Source organism: Ipomoea triloba, chromosome 11 (genome assembly GCF_003576645.1).
Source record: "Ipomoea triloba cultivar NCNSP0323 chromosome 11, ASM357664v1".
Classification (NCBI taxonomy): Eukaryota; Viridiplantae; Streptophyta; class Magnoliopsida; order Solanales; family Convolvulaceae; genus Ipomoea; species Ipomoea triloba.
The window spans coordinates 16899201-16916887 of NC_044926.1; the positions used below are offsets into that span (position 1 = coordinate 16899201).

General features: G+C 35.7%; 1 protein-coding gene across 1 annotated transcript; it reads right to left on the minus strand.

Moving 5' to 3' along the window:
• Positions 1-9353: 9353 nt before the first annotated feature.
• Positions 9354-15531, minus strand: LOC115995998 (TMV resistance protein N-like). The gene is made up of 2 exons (XM_031235141.1): positions 15038-15531; positions 9354-9561 (listed from the first exon to the last, which is right to left on the minus strand). The coding sequence occupies exons 1-2, from the start codon at positions 15529-15531 to the stop codon at positions 9354-9356; spliced, it is 702 nt and encodes a 233-aa protein (XP_031091001.1).
• Positions 15532-17687: the final 2156 nt, after the last annotated feature.

Consider the following 17687-nt stretch of genomic DNA (forward strand, 5'->3'; position numbering starts at 1 on the left):
CCAGAATGAGGAGATTCTCCGAACAAGGAGAGCTGTCGAGGAAAATGCCCGGATGATCCAGGAGCTTCTGGCTCAATTCGCAAGATGATTCCATCCTCCGTCCTTCGGTGATCAGTGATGAGCTATACATCGTCCCGGCATTTGGATCTTGAAATGGAAGTTTCTGAGACATTGTTACTAAGTTGATGGTCCCATTGAAAACATTAGGTTCCCTGTGCGTGGGGTTCCGCCCTTTATTTCTTTACTTACGTTTATTCGCTTTTACGTTTACCTTTAATGCTTTTTATGATTATCTGCTTTACTTTTATGCATTTTTATATTCGGTAGTTTATTTGAATAATTTTACTCTATTAAGTAGTTCTATTTTAAATATTTAATTATCTATGTTTTATGCTTTTATCTATTTTGCTATAAGATATTCTATCAAGTTTATAATAATTGAATAGTTCTCTTGAATCATTATTGTATATCTTGTTACCATCTTTTGAATTAGAGCATTGATAACGGAGGCCGATCGAAGTTGGAAGCTACAGTGTGGAAAGTGGGATGCATACTTGGTTAACCTCTTATCCCTTTTCTATTTTATGCCCCGTTTTCGACTCTAAAGTGTGGAAATCTGTTTATATAACTTTGTATGTGTTTGTTTGAGCTTACCATGTTATTTTACCATAAGGATCATTAAAACATACCCTATATCCCAGAGCAAATTCCAAAGTGTGGAAAAGGATTTCTTATTTGCAATATCCGTTGAAACCCATTTTTCCTTTACCCTATGTTATAAGTTAACATCGAGGACGATGTTTATTTTAAAGCGTGTAAATGACGCACTTTGTGCTTAACATGCTTATTTGTTTAGAGTTGAAAAGTTGGTCTCTTGGGAATGATAAACGGGTGTATTTGCAATTTGAAAAGAGAGTTATTGTTTGTGTTATCTATAGAGAATTTTTGCCTAGATGCCCAAAAATTTTTATTCTTGAAATATCTTCGAGGAAGTTACTTTTCGCACCTATGAGAGTGTTTAGAGCCAATTAAGTTTATATTCTTGCCTGCTTGCATGATGTTCGCCTCTTATTTATGTAGGGCCTTAGTCAATGATCTCTCGAAGTGGGAGTGTGCACTTTTTAAGAGAAAGATAATTTGTAGCGAGGCCTGGAATTGAACTAATCTTGGTAGGGCATGGGGCAAAAGGTGAGCCTATTGGTAAGCTTAAGAGTGAAAAATCCCTTAATCCCAAGATAAAAAGGCATGAGGGGTTGCATGGAGAAACAGTTGAAAAGGCACAAAGGCCAATCACCGAGATAAAAATTGACGAAAGCCGATTCGCTGGGTTGTGCTCAACCATAGTCTTCGGTAAGCAAAAGCTTTATCTAGAGTCGGTTGTCCACATAAAATGATCCCAGGAATTGAGAAAATAGAGATGAGGTGAGCCGCTTCGCTGAGATTCGAGTACCCATTGCACTGTCTTCGAAAAAGCATGCAGCTCCATGTGAAGTCGGGTCGCTCGATGGCGTTATCCTAAGAAGTGAGAATAAAAGAGGGACCTCACTAAGCCATAAGCGGTGAGTGGTCCATTCCCCAACCCTCACTTATTTTATCGTTGGGCTTTGGCATTTAGGACGGAAGGGTTGATTAACTAGTGCACATCGTTCCCACTAGTGGGATCGGGTAGAGACCCTAATTAAATGAGAGGTGAATTCGAATTTGGGATTTCATGCTTGCGCGTGGTGCGAGAAGTGTGTTCCTCTATTTTATTTGTTTATCTATGAAAGGTTTTTACGTCCTGAAAATATTCCTTGAGTTGATGGCATCTAACCAACATCCTTTGTAGATAACACAAAAGATTTTCCCCTTTTTCGATAGTCTTAAACACCCACCATTTTGATTGACCAAGAGTTCCGTTTTGTAAGAGTGGTATCTTGGAAGCTTATGTGCTTAGAAGTATGTTGTCTTGCTTGAGGGCAAGCAAGAAGTAAAGTGTGGAAATTGGATAAGCTCCCAAGACACCTATTATTTGAGTATAAACTAAGGTGCTTTATAGCGTTTTCAGTATCCTTAAGTGATAATTTTGTGAGAATTTGTATTTTAAATTCGTTAACCACGCACAAAGCTACCTTTGGCATGAATTGAGACATTGAAGAGGTCCCGGGAGCTATTAGGAACAAGTAACGAGCTAAGCAACCAAACCAAGCAAGTCAGGAGCCCCGAAGGACCCGGAATGAGGCCCACACGCGTGGTTGGTGGCGTGGCAACATTCTAGTAGCCAACCAGGCACGCAACCAACCACGCGTGGTGCTAGCGTGGATGGAGCACTGCGCGGAAATATTTCTAGGGCGAAATTTCGGAGACTATTTAAGGCCCCTTGATAGAATTTCAGGGGAGTTCCTGCCTTTTTCCAATTTTAGGGTCTTTTCCCCTTCTCTCAATTTTAGAAAGTTCCCTTTTCATTTCTTAGTTTTTAGAATAGATTAGCTTTGCAATTTCACCTTGTAAAAAGAGACTTGAAGTTTGGATTGAAGAAACATTTCCCTACTAGGTATCTCTATTACACTTTAATCTATTTTTATTATTTTGTTCTTGGATTACATTAGCTATTGTTTTTGAATTCTTGAATATGTGTGGCTAGTTTACTCTAGGGTTTGGATTGTGCGATCCCTTACTTTCCTACATTTATTTACTCATATTTGTTTTATCTTCACTTTGCACAACCTTATGAACCTTTGCACCTTTAAATTTCTATTCACCACACCCACAACCATACTCAATCCATCACATGACTCAATCAATTGAACGCACGAACACTTGACACACCTCCACGTCCTTCCTTCGAGACCGAGACTCGGGGAGTCATAGACTCTTCGTTTTATCCTTTCACACACATTCACATTCTTTTGACAATCCTCACCCACGCAAAACTGAAACCTGTCAGCTGCCGTAAGTCGTAACGGAGCTCCGTAACTGATACTACAATTCAACTCAAAAGATACTGCTTCACATTTGTTTTTATATTCGAATGAAATTATAGTTATATCGAAATGAAACTGTTGTTGTGTTGAAATGAAACTCAGTGTATATAAAATGAAATTGAATAACAGTTTCACATTTTTTAGTGTATATTGTCCAGCGAAACTGTAGTGATATCGAAATGATATTGTAGTTGTGTTGAAAGGAAATTGTAGTTGTGTTGAAAAGAAATTGAATAACAGTTTAACATATTTGCGTGTATAATGTTGAATGAAAGTGCAGTTATATCAAAAAGTAACTACAATTGCGGTGAAAGATAACTGCGGTTGTGTTAAAGGTAACTGCAATTGTGATAAAAAGAAACTGAATAACAGTTTCACATATTTGAGTGTATAATGTCGAATGAAAGTACAGTTATATCAAAAAGGAACTATAGTTGTGTTGAAAGGTAACTGCAGTTGTGTTGAAATGTAACTACAGTATATATAAATTGAAAGTGAACAGCGCGAACGGAGGCCATTTCAGCCATTTGTTTTCATTAATCAAAATGACGTCGTTTTGATGCATGGTCCACGATCCATTGTGGACCGCGGTCCACAGTAAAATTAGAGGGTGAGATATATTTCTAAAACCATTTGTTTTGGAAAGAAAAATACTTTTTAGCTCCATATATTGACAAGTATTTAGTTCTTCAATAACTTGTATAATACTTACCTTAAATATTTAAACTAATGATTGATATATATGTAGTGGACATTAGATGTTGTGTGTGATTTGTCTTGAATTATATGAAGTTTATTGATTCAATTTTATTGGAGGCAAATAGCGAACAAATATTAAGAAAATAATTGACAAGTTCGTGATTTTAATATGTTTGATATTACTTTACATTATATTAATTTAATAAAGTTACTTATATAGATTGCTTTTTTTTGTATATGCAAGATACATCAATTCATCATAATCATCCAATAGAAACAATCCAAATTAATTAAAGGTACCGAAATGAATTATTTGTAGCGTAAGTACTTCACCATTTCTTTTTAAATATGTTGTTGTGCCCTCCACAACGTGTAAGTGTTAAATGTTGATGTTATGTGATGTGGTATATGTTTTAGATTGTCTAAGTTAGGGTACAAAGTGAAATGCAAGATGTAAGTGAGAGTCATGTAATAATTGTTAGTACGTTTATTACAATTTTAAATTAATATTTTATAATATTTGATCAAAACTTTTTAGATATTTGGTGGAAGCAGGGCCGGAGCTACTTGCATAGTGCAAGGGACCTTCGCCCCCCCCCCCCCACCTGCGCTAATCTATGCTTAAGTCAATCAGCGGAAAGACAAGCAGCAGACCAACAGAAGTGATAACCAGTAGAGTTGAAGATCAGAAAGATATTCCAGCTAAAGTGCAGCAACTAGCAATGAAGTCTTGAAGGACTTAGCTGCAAATCAAGTAGATCAGCAGATGAGCAACCAACAGAATAGTCTTAACGACTCAGCAACAAATTAAGTGGATCAGTATAGGCAAGAAAAATCAGTTGACCCTAAAGCAGTCAAGACTTAGCAGCAAAAGCAAGGAAGATTAACTAATCTTGAAGTAGTCAAGACTTAGCAACAGAAGCAAGGAATATCAGTTGACCTTGAAGCATTCAAGACTTAGCACCAGAAGCAAGAAATATCAGTTGACGAAGAACTCAAAACTTAGCAACAGAAGCAAGCAAGATCAGGTGACCTTGAAGCAGTCAGTTAGCTAAAGCCAGATTAACATACCCTGAAGCAACAAATCAGTTGAGGTCTACCAGCGGAGTTTCTATAAAGTAGAGTCAATAAGTTAAGTCTTTTTCATTGAAGTTCTACACACAAAAGAAAGATTCCAGATGAAGTATCATGAAGACACCTCGACATCTCTCAGCTAAGAATGAAATAAAGAAAAAAGGACAACATGTTCCTTTTTAAATTAACGCAAACTTTCAAGAAAATGACGAAGTTGTTACGCGAAAAAAAAAAAGGCAAAGACATACAGCTAAACAACCATGCAGTTTTTTTGCAGCATGGACACCTGTCAGATTGGAGTGCAACAGGCATATTCAAAATCAAGGTTGTTTTACCGACTTGCCCCCACCTCTATTCTATAAATAGAGAACTCTTAAGCTTATAGAAGGCACGAGTATGCGGCGGGTACAAGATATCAAAAGAAATTACTACTTCTTGAAAGTTGAGAAAAGAGAATAAGAACATTGAAGCTATATCCAGAATCTCTAAAGCTTCCTGTCCATGAGCAGTTTGTGAAGAACAAGCAATCTTCATTGTAATGCTTCTGTCATGGTGAAGATCTTACTTAAAGGGACTTAGTGGACGATCTTTAGAGATCAAGTTTTGAAGAGTTGGTGGGGATATCCATGCCGAAGGAACATCACCCTCAATCACAATACTTTTTGGATAGTCTGTGATTGGATCACTTTGTATTTTGGGGCAAAAAATACTTAGTCGAAACCTCCTTCGAATTTAATGAGAAGAGTAGATGTAGGCGGAGTTTGCCAAAGCACTTAAAAATCTCTCTCACATTTACATTATTGCTTACCTACGCATTTACTTACCCTATCTGTCAACGGAATAAGCTAATCACACATGTTACACTATCTAATATTTACGCCTAAAAACAATGCTGCTTAAGATAAAATACTCTGCAACGCACAAATCAACACTCAAGCTTATTACACTCTTCATTTTTTAAAATCTAGTTTTAAACTTGAAAAGTTTTTGAAAGTCTATTCAACCCCCCCTCCCCCCGCCCCCCAATCCCCCTCCCCTCTCCCCTCTAGACTTTCACCTCTTTCGGGACAAACAGCTACAACAATCAAGATGAGATTTATAGTCAATGTTGGAAAAATCGCGCCTAGGTGCTAGGCTGCTGTAGTCGTGTCGAGGAAGGCCGAAATTGGCCTCCTCCACTGCCAGCCGCCTCGTCTCAGTCACCCCCCCTTTTCATCGGAAAGAGGAAATTTGGTCTGCAATGATTGCCGAACGGAGCTACAAATGACGGTGAAGAAGTCGATGCTGGAAGAGGTCTCTGTACTACATGCAACAAGATTTTAGATTTGTGAGTTGTGAGCTTGGATGGCGTAGCTTCCGCTTCCGAAGAAGATGTTGACGCCAGAAGAGGTCTCTGTTGCCGGTCTAAAGGTTGGATGGCGTAGCTTCCGTTTCCGACAATGGAAGTTGGAGGTTGAGATTTTAGATTTGTGAGTTGGAGACTTGGAGTTCAAATCGGCTGTCAAAAATGGGCTGATGGATGGAGGCTCGAGGTTGGCGCGATGGTCGGACTGGCGGTCGGCGAGGTTGTAGGTCGCCGGTCTGGAGGCTGGCAGTCAGCAATGGCAAGTTTGTAGCGTAGTATGTAGTCTATAGCGTAGCTCATTTCAATATTTCATATATTCTTGGACGTTGGAGGCGCTTTTTTTAATTAAAAAAACGGGCGCCTATCATCTTTTTCAACATTGTTTATGGTACAGTTATCTTCATAAAGTTTTGCGGTGATTGTATAGTACGATGGTGATGATTTAGTAGTTGTAATATTACTTTTAATCTATTATTTTGCTTGTGAAGTATTGTTAAATAAATGAGTTAATACCTCCAATGGTCCTCCGAGTATTAGTGATTTACCAGTTGTGGTCCCACGACTTTTAAATGACCTCCAATGGTCCTCCAAGTTTTAAAAAATAGCCCCACGTAGTCCTAATTCTTAAAATAATCCGAGTTCAAAATGACCATGAGACGTCTTAAAAGGATCATGGGTACAATATATAATATGGAATAATTGACCATTAACAGGCTAATGTAAGGTTTCAAGTAAAAAAATCTATAGATCTAGTATTGGAAGAAGTATTATCTAAAGAAACTGAATAAATTTCTTTTTTAGTTCGAACTCATACGAGCCAAAGTCCAGGCCTGGGTCCGGGCCTAGGCTGTGCTTGGGTCGGTTAGGAGCCTAGGTTGTTCCTGAACCCGGTCCTAGGCCGATTTTGAGTTGGGCCCTGAGCTTTTTTTAATAAGACCTAAACCAGCCAAGTTGGTCCCTATCCAAATTAGGCCCGGTGAAGCTCAAGCCCAGTTTTTTTTGACTGGTTCGATCTTGAACTGGCCCTTGGCCACCTCTATTCCTCATCTAACTAGGACTCTTTGTATTATTACAAATACATCTCTTCATGTACTTTGTAAATTGAATTGTTCAATAATTAAAATCTTCTTAAAATTATTGTTCTCATCTGGCATCAGTAGGTTTAAAAAACCATAGCTACCAACCCTACCACTATTGTCGCTACCACCGAGGAAGTTGCGTCGCCGCCGCCGGTGACCAATGACTTTGCATCTTCCTCTTGCACCATCTCAAATATTTCATCCCCATCCCCGATAAATACCCTATCACTTTATATCCATTAAACTTACCTCTTGAAACTATTTATTCTCAAAAACCCAACTTGTTCGTCTTTGGATGGATTTTTCGTGGTTGTCAATCGTGCGGCTCAAGATTTGGTGTATAAGGATTTTTCTATTTTGTACATGTCCATATCATCTCTATTTGATGAGGTGCATCCCGAGCCCTATGGTAGGCTATTGAAGCTATGTTTGGGTCCTCCTCTTGGGCACGTTCTTTGAGTCTCTTTAGTCCGTTGCAATCTTTGTGCCAAGGAAATTCCACGACGAGTGAGTATCTTGGCAAAGGCAATGTTTTAAATAGATTACTTGTTGAAGTTGGCCAACCAATTGGTTTTGATGAACATAATCTCTATTTGTTCAAGGGTTTCCGCCTGAGTACCGCGTAATGTCATCCTCATTAATCACTAAGGAACCTGTGACAATTCATCAATTAAACGACTATCTCATCGCACATTAGTTCATCTATGCGCATGAGGTCTCTTTGGCTGATCCCCCATCTCCACCGTCAATACTTGTTGCACAGAGAAAACCAACCACTACCTTTCAAAAGGAAAGCACTACTAATAAAATTTAACCTCATGGTTTTGGTCATGGAAATAGAGGAAGTCGGGGTCGTGGACGTGGTCTTGGCTATGTTCTAAACTGTCAAATCTACAACAACCTTGCTCACACTGGCCCACAATGTTACCAGAGATATTTAGGAGCACTCATTTCCCAAGAAAATATGACTTATGCTAATGATCTAGCCACCGCCCCACTCTCAAGAATTAGCTGCCTGACACTAATGATACACATCATGCCACTTCAGACTCCTCTTCATTACAGCAAGTGGAAGAGCACACAGACAACGACACTCTTTGAGTTGGTAATGGTACAATTTGAATATTTCTAGTATTAGAGATACTTCTATATCTTCTTCCTCGCATTCCCTTAAATTACAAAATGTGTTAGATGTTCCTGATCTAACCAACTATCTTCTGTCTATCAAACATTTTGTCACTGACAATAATGTTTTCTTTGAATTTCATCCATCCTTTTTTGATGTGAATCGAAGGATCTCACAACCAACCAAGTTCTACTTAAAGGAGAAAGCTCAAAGGGTTATACAAACTTCCAGTACAAAAACTAATGGCATTCGTTACATCGAAAGCATCTTTAGAAGTTTGACACCACCGTCTCGGCTACCCTACTCTAGAGCCCTACACAACATTCTACATCATTGTTTAGTGTCAAAATCGTCAAGTAATAGTAGTACACTTTGTTATGCCTGTCAACTAGAGAAATCTTCATAATTTCCTCTAGAAAGAGTTACAAAATCCAGTTCTTCTATATTAGATTTAGTTTACACAGATGTTTGGGGACCATCCCCGATTTTATCTAATGAGGGTCATCGTAATTTCGTTATATTTGTTGATGATTACTCTTGATATATTTGGTTTTTTCCCAAGAAACTAAAAACAGACATCCATGCTATTTTTCATATGTTTAAAGCACTGCTTGAGTGAACCTTTTCCTACAATATAAAAGTCATTCAGTCTAATCTATGGGTGAATGCAAAAAGCTCGACAAACTCTTTGTTAGTCTTGGAATAAACCACCGCCAATCTTGTGCTTATACACATGAACAAAATAGGCGTGTTGAAAGACGTCACAAACACATTGTTGAAACTAGTTTAACCTTACTTGCTCAATAAAGTTTCTGTCCCTACCAGATTTTGGGTTTACGCCTATGAAATTGTTTTCTAATTAACCATATGCCCTCCACGACCTTAAACAATTTGAGTTCCTATGAAGTTATCAATTAAACAACTCGTAACTACTCCTTCCTCTGTGTCTTTGTGTTTATATTTTCCTATCTCCATCCCTACAATAAACACACAATAGAGTATCGTTTTGCTTCGTATGTCTTCCTTACATATCCAGACTCATTTAGAGGATATATCGTTGCTTGAATCTAAATACTGGAAAAATTATAACCATTCTTCATGTTCGATTTGATGAGAATGTTTTCCATTTTACAGCTAAAACTCCACTTCAGGTTTCCACTTCGACTCATGATGCGATACCATGGGCTATCGTCAACGTACTGAGCAGAATAGGAATCCAAGAGATCGGTATAGCCACGACAAGCCTTTAACACAACCATGTCGCAGAGACTTTCCCTACAACAAGAAAAAATACAACCATAACATGACTAGGACATGCCCGTGTCAACGTGAACCCCCCTCCCTCGGTGGATTTTGCTCTCGAACCTCCTCTAACTGTTCCTTGAATGCTTGAATGACATCGACCACCACCCCTGGCTCAACGTACACATCCTATTGTCTTACAACAAATGACTCGTGACTCCACAAGTTCTAAAGCTCTAATTGCATGTGTAGATGAATTTGAACCCACATGTTACTCTCAAGCTGCAAAGAGCCCTAAATGGCGAGCAACGATGGACAAAGAATTCAGTGTTCTCCCACACGACAACACATGGAAGCTGGTTCCACATGAATGAGATACGAACATCATTGGATGAAAATGGGTTTTTCAAATCAAAAGAAAAGTTGATGGTATAACTGAACGATACAAAGCCAGACTAGTTGCAAAAAATTCAATCAGGTTGAAAAAAAATATTATTTTGAAACTTTCAGTCCAGTTGTCAAACCAACTATAGTGAGACTTCTCATATCTCTTACTATAACAAAAGATTGATCTATCAGACAACTTGATATTCACAATCCCTTCCTCTATGGATGTCTAAGTGAAAATGTTTACATGAAACAACCACTAGGGTATATTGACAACAATTTTCCTACCCATGTCTGCAAACTACAAAAGTCTCTATATGGTTTGAAGCAAGCACCACGTGCATGGTTTAAACGTCTTCAAGATTGTCTACTCTCAATTGGTTTCAAGGCTTCGAAAATTGATGTATCATTGTTTATATATTCTTCTAGTAATGTTCAAATTTTATTTACTTGTCTATGTTGATGACATACTAATAATGAGCATCAACAAAAGTCTCTTGGCTTACATAACAAGCAAACTAGCTAAAAGTTTCAAGATCCAAGATATGTGACCACTAAACTTCTTCTTAGGAATCGAGACAGTTCACAACAAGGAGGTGGTGATCCTATCACAATGGAATACATGCTTGAAATAGTGTAATACTCAAAAAATTGGAATGGAACACGACAAGCCAACCTCCACTACAATTCCAATCAACATCAAGCTAAGTGCAACTAACTCATCTCAACCATATGACAATCCCGCAAAATACCGCAACTTAGTTGTAGCACTTCAATATCTAACCATCACATATCCAGATCTCTCATTTTCCGTAAAAAAAAAGATCTGTCAGTTTATGAAATCTCCAACCAATGATCACTGGGTTTCCCTAAAGCGTGTTCTAAGGTATGTCAAAACTACTCTAGACTATGGGCTATATTTTGTGAAATTATACTCAAACGACGTTCATGCATTTTCAGACTCTGATTGGACGGGATGTCCTAATGACTGCAAGTACACTAGTAGTTTTACTGTCTTTATTATTGGTAAAAATATAATTTCATGGGCTTGCCGCAAATAAAAGAAAGTTGCTAGATCCGAAGTAGAATATAAAGCTATAACCAATGTCTCAATAGAAATAACATGGTTAGTTTCTTTAATTAAAGAATTTGGTCTTACTATGCAAAAATCTCCAAACTTTGGTGTAACAACCTTGGTGCTACCTATTTGTGTGCAAATCATATGTTTCATGCAAGCCAAACACGTTGAAATAGATTACCATTTTGTCCGTGACAAAGTAGCATCAAAAGAACTACAAGTAAACTACATTTCTACCACTACAAAAAAAAAAGGCAAAAATAGTGACGAAAAATTCTATCGCTAGAAATGGAAAAATCCGTCGCTATTCACTTTAGCGACAGAACTTTTCCGTCGCTAAATTTTTGCGACCAACTTTAAGTCCGTCGCTAAGTTTAGCGGCAGATATTTCCGTCACTAACATAAAAAATCCGTTGCTATTTTTTTCTCTCTACAACCTTTGGAAGACAAAACTTGTAGGGCAATTGCGACGAAAAATTCCGTTGCTAATATTTTGCGACGAAAATTTCGTCGCTAGTTTGTTTCTATTATTCAGAATGAATATCATTTAGTTACAGCTTAGAGACAAAAATATCCTATTTCGTTGCCATCCTTTATTGTTGAAATGTATTTAGCTACAAATTTGCTATGGTTTTTGTTTGTCGCTAAATTTAAAAAAAAAATTATTTTTCCCACTAATTATTATCCAATACCTGTATTAAACGTATATAATATTGTACTTCAGTGACATAATTGCAAAATATATTACAATAAGAAATTCAAACTCAATAACATTAACAAAAATATAACATTGTCGAGTGTTACATTGTTAGAAACAGTATCAAATATATTAATTCACACCGTCCCAACCGCAGGCTCAGTTGCGGTCGCGACCGTCGCAACCTCAAGCCCAGGCTGTGGTGGCGACCGTTGCCACCGCAGGCCTAGGCCGTTGTCGCGACCGTCGCAATCGTAGCCTAGGGTTAGCCGGTGTTAGGAACCCCAAGCTACTGATTTTGATGATACCAATAACCCGAGGAGACCCCTAATTTTTCTTTTGTCTTCTAGAATAGATCTTTCAGTCTCATGACTCGGTCCTAGAGGATGATCGAATCCTTAATAACGAGTCATCACTAAGATAACTCTCTTAAAAAGGATTTAAGTCTTTAGCACCGAAGAATTGGAGAATCAAACCAAAGTGTTGAAGATCTGAAGAACCGAAGCGTTGAAGATTTGAAGAACCGAAGACAAAGGATTTAGGCCGAAGAATGGAAGGGTCGAACTCTTATGATCGAACAATCAAACTATGATTGTTTCGAAGAGATCAAAGGGAATGATAAGGTCAATCATTCTCACAAGTAACCGAGGCAAAGACATTCTCTGGAAATTGTCTTATCTATTGCCTTGAGAATGAGTTTTAACTGAATGTCAAATCGGATCCTATGCAACGATCCCAAGGAGCATTAAATGATTGTCACCTTTTTGTAGGACAAAAGACAAATTGTCCTTGCACAAAAGAGAACAAACGGCTAGAAAAGTACTGACATTCTTGCACAAAAGAGAACAAACGGCTAGAAAAGTACTGACATTCTGAAAAAGGTCAAACCTTACCCATTGGATAGTACTGACATTCTGAAAAAGGTCAAACCTTACCCATTGGATATTACAGACATTCTGAAAAAGGTCAAACCTTACCCATTGGATATTACACACTGGATAATAGGTTTTGAATTTCATATTCCCTCCATTACACACTGGATAATAGGTTTTGAATTTCATATTCCCTCCAACGGATCTGAAATTCACACCTATAAATACCCTTGTCCCATCACACTTTGACAAGTTTGAAAAAGCGAAAAATTGTCTAGCAAGCAAACTGCTCTCAGTGTGTTAAAAACTCAAAAGCGTACAAGCAATATTCAGCACCAAAGGAGTTCTTGTGCGATTCATAAAGTTTATCAAGAAACTTAAACACAAGAATCTCAAAAGTTGGAGAAAACATCACATATTTCAACCATCTCTACGTGTGGAGTAGAAAGAGACGGAGTAAACTTGGGAGAAGTTGAAAAACCTACAACAACGAAGCTGTCGGGCTAAGTGATCAAAGGAGCACGTTGTAAAGGAGTTTGTACTATTAAAGGGAATATAGTGCAAACCTTCACAAGTTGTGAAGAAGAGTGGAGTAGGCTTAGTTAATAGTCGAACCACTATAAAAATCTCTCTCTCCTTTTATCTTTACACATTGCATTGCATTTTTCACACAAACCTAAAACTAACTTTTATAAGATAACTCTTGTGCAAAGTAAACACTAATATTTGGCATAATCCTTCCGCTGAGTTACCATCTTTGTTTTTTAAAAGAAAAGTTTTAGAAACCCTTGTGAGTCTATTCAACCCCCCCCCCCCCTTCTAGACTCACACCGTTACCACCGGGACTAACAGCTGGGGAAGGGAAATTACCTATTCACATCTGTTGCACCCACGTTCGCATCCATTGTTAGCCAGGGAGGGGAACTACCTGTTGTTGAAGAGCGCAATGTTGAAGAAGAGCAACCCTAACCCTAGTTCCAGAGACAACAGAGTGCGATATTGAAGAAGAGAAATGGCGAAATCGTAGGACAAAAGGCGTGAGAGAAGTGAAGATAAGTGGCAAATACCTAGGGCTAAGTCTCTAATTACTCTTTTTCTTTTTACTTTTAAATTTAATTTTAAATTTAAATTATAATATAATAGCCCAAAATGACGTGATTTAAACTATTAACAATAAAATTCAAAAACAACAGTGACCGATTACTAAATCCGTCGCTAGGATTAAAAAAAATCATAAATTTTAGCGACAGATTTAATAATCCGTTACTAAAATGAAAAAATTTCTTGTATATTTAGCAACAAAATTATAAATCCGTCACTACAATATTTTTTAAATTCGGCTACAAATTTAGCGGCAAATTTTAGAATCTGTCGCTATTTTACCGACAAGTTCTAAAATCCGTAGCTAAATAGTAAAAGAAAAAATCTCGATTAGTATATTTAGCGATGGATTTACCTAATCTATAGCAAATAAAAATTTTGGAATTAGCCCGCGAAAAATACGTCGCTATTCTGTTGTAAATTCGTCACTATTTTTGCGCCAAAGTTTACCGCTAAAATTAGCTATCGCAAATCTCTCGCTTATCCGCCACTAAATCTCCATTTTAAAAAAATTAAAATTTGTCACTAAATTGTCGCTATTCCGTCACTACTTTAGCAACGGAATAAGTCCGTCGCTAAATCCATCGCTATTTTCTCTTTTTTTTTGTAGTGTACAAAAGGCCAACTGCCAGACATCTTCACCAAGCGACTAACCACTACAAGGTTCAATGATCTAAGGAACAAGCTCAACGTTCTCTCTAGAGAAACTTAAACTTGAGAGGGTGTATTAGGACTCCATATTCTAGTCACACTAGAATTCTTCTCCCTTTCCATGTGTTATTGTGAATCTACCTTTTATCATTTCTGATCTTACTATGACTCTTTGTATATTTATAAATGCATCTCTTCATATACTTTGTAAATTGAATTGTTCAATAATAAAATTCTTTTTAGAATTATTGTTCTTATCATAACTTATTTTTAGAATTATTGTTCTTATCATAACTAATAAAAAGTGTGTTACTGTAATCAGATAAAGTGTAAACTTTTACATTGTGATTTCTTTATTGTAACTCACAAATACATTCTAATTTTATCTTCTTTTTTTTTTTTCTTTTCATTAGTAAATTGTTAACCCCATTAAATATACTGATGTAAAATTGTGTTTACTTTTGTGTAAACTTATAAGTTATTTCTAATTTTACATTTTTCTTTATCCGTAATATAATGTCTTGATTATTTCTATTTCTTTTTTCTCTTTATACTTTTACAACTTGTTTCTCATAATAATTATAAAATCCATGTACTTATATATTTATTTTGATTATATAATTTCGCTTTAATTTGTGCTCAATTGGGATTTTTCTATAGCACATTGGGTGTGATTGTAACTAGTTCAAAAAATAAACAAAAATTGAAAAGAGCTAGGATTACCCATTTGCCATGGTTTGCAAATCCCATCCGGACAAATTAGCAGCCATAGCGAGTGCCGTTTTCCATTCATCAACTTTTTGTTCCCCAAATCTTTCTCTATGTCGAGCTAATGCATCACCAAACTCGCCTGTCTGGTTGCGGACTTCTGAAGGATCAACATCATAGAATATGGGGAAAACAGTATGTTTCAACTGCTTTTTACGTTCCATGATCTTCACAAGTTCATCTAGACACCATCTAGATCGAGCATATGTTTTGGAGAATACGATGATAGATATTCTCGACTCTTCGATAGCCTTAAATAGCTCAACATAGATGTTCTCACCCTTCTCAATTCCTTCATCATCCCGAAAAATATTAACTCCAGCTTGTCTTAAATTTGAATAAAGATGATCAATAAAGTTTTTTCGTGTATCGCCTCTAAAACTGAAGAAAACATCATACACCTTACTAGCATAAGACGATGATGATGATGATGATGATGATGATGCCATATTTAATGTTGAGTACACTATCTGGTGTCTTGCCTAATGAGCTAGTAACTCAAGACTCTTTCATTTATATAATAATCGCAGTAATGACTTAAAAATCAACAAAGCGTCTGTATCGGTGTAGCAGTCGATAGCACAATATTCTCTTTTCATTTGCTAAAGCACGTAGCTAGCCTAGTACCTAGACATTTAGGATTGTTAGAGAAAATGGTAATTTATGCCCCTTACAAATATGCCAATTATCAATGTTATCCTTAAATTATTAGTTGTGTAAATGTGGCCACTTAATTTTCAAAACGTGACATATATTGTCTCTTCCATGAATTATTAATGGTGTAAATGCGATTACTCGTCATTTTTTCTGTTTGATGGTCACAATTTTTTTCCTCCATTTTTCTTTCTTTATTTGTTCCCCTTCCAGTGACAATGTTTCTCGAGGAGGGAGCGCAATATATGTCACGTTTTGAAAATTGAGGGCAATGTTTACACCAAAGTTGATTTAACCAATTTTAGCATCAAATAGTTAAAATAAGTGTTTAATAAACATTTGATTGATAAACTAATAACGAAAATGTTTTTGAGAATAAATCTTATGTGAGACCGTCTCACCGTGAGATGATCTCATACAAGATTACTCATAATGAAAATGTTACTTGAGATAGTATTTTACATCAGATCGATAATTATATTTTATTTTAAAAAATATAATTTACTCCTAGAAATTCTTAAGATGTATTTATAATAATAATTTAAAAAAAAAAAACTTACTATGACATTAATAACAACTAACATTATCAATAAATTATAAAAATTAAATTATTTTGAAATTGACATCTATAGCTAAATATAACTTCAAAATTGTTAAATGAATAAAATAATAAATTATTGTCCTTATATGTTATTTTGTGTCTTACCTGATAACATAAGTAACTAAATTATCAAACATTTTTTTACAAATTATTAATCTTATCTATTGACAAAACAATTAACGCAATAATCCACTATATCTACTATATATATATACTATATACTAATAAGAGCCAAAGAGAGTTAGGCCTAAAATGGGTAGAAAAAATGGCGGTCAAATTATTTAATCAAATAGATGGTTCAGATGAATTATTTGATCAAATAGATGGTTAAGATAATTCAGATTAATATTATTAATAGATATTACCTAATTTAACCTTACTTTTATGATTATCCGTTAAGTTTTCCGTTAAATATTCTCTTCTCCATTAATATTCCATTAACTTTTAACTTATCCATTAATTTCTATAAGAAATGTCTTAGGTTCGAACCTCATCTCAATCAAATTTGACATAATTAAGTTTCTCACTCTATTTACTCGTATTAAATTAAATAAATTAGTAGCTACAACAAAAAATGATGCATATGTATTTATTTAATTTAGAATTATGTGTCTACAATACATTTATTTGAAAAAAATTATTGATTATCAAAAAATTAAATTAAATAAGAGAAATAATTTCATTAGTTATATTGTCTTTATCTTCTCTCATGCAAAGATTCTTTGCATTCAAATTTATCAATTGATATTTATTACAATGTCCATTATCTTATTTTTACAATATCTTGTAATTAAATATCAAAGTTATAGTACAAAATAATGTTTTATATTTATTTACCAAGTATTTTATTAATACTATGAAAAAAAAATTTTAAATAATTTGAAACTAATTATATTAACTACTTGGGGATTGGTTGACAAAGAGAGTACTCAAATAACCCAACAAATTGAAGCGGAATCACTCTATTTTACTCTTATTGAAGAAATAAATTAGTAGTTACACCAAAAAATGATACATATTTATTTCTTTAATACCATGAAAAAAATAAAAAAGAATTGTTTGAAACCAATCATATTAACTACTTGGGGATTTGTTGACAATTAAAGTACTCAAATAACCCATTACCTAGCAAATTAAAGCGAGAAACTACCTTTTAATGTCTTTGGAATACATAATATTTTAAAATTTCAAATTTTTATTAATTTTTTTTAATTTTGATTTCTTAAACTAGGGATTTCTTTATCTACAATAACTCATTCAACAATAATGGTTGAACCAAATGAACCCCAAGCAGAACACCTAAAGGAAAGTCCATAACTCCTATATCATAATCTCATTGCATGACGTTGT

Excerpts from the sequence above, each read along its gene's own strand:
- LOC115995998 (XM_031235141.1), bottom strand. The coding sequence starts at position 15,531 with ATGGCATCATCATCATCATCATCATCATCATCGTCTTATGCTAGTAAG. Across the intron at positions 9,562-15,037 it reads TTGCAAACCATGGCAAATGG|GGAAAGTCTCTGCGACATGG; the intron begins GTAATCCTAGCT and ends TTCTTGTTGTAG.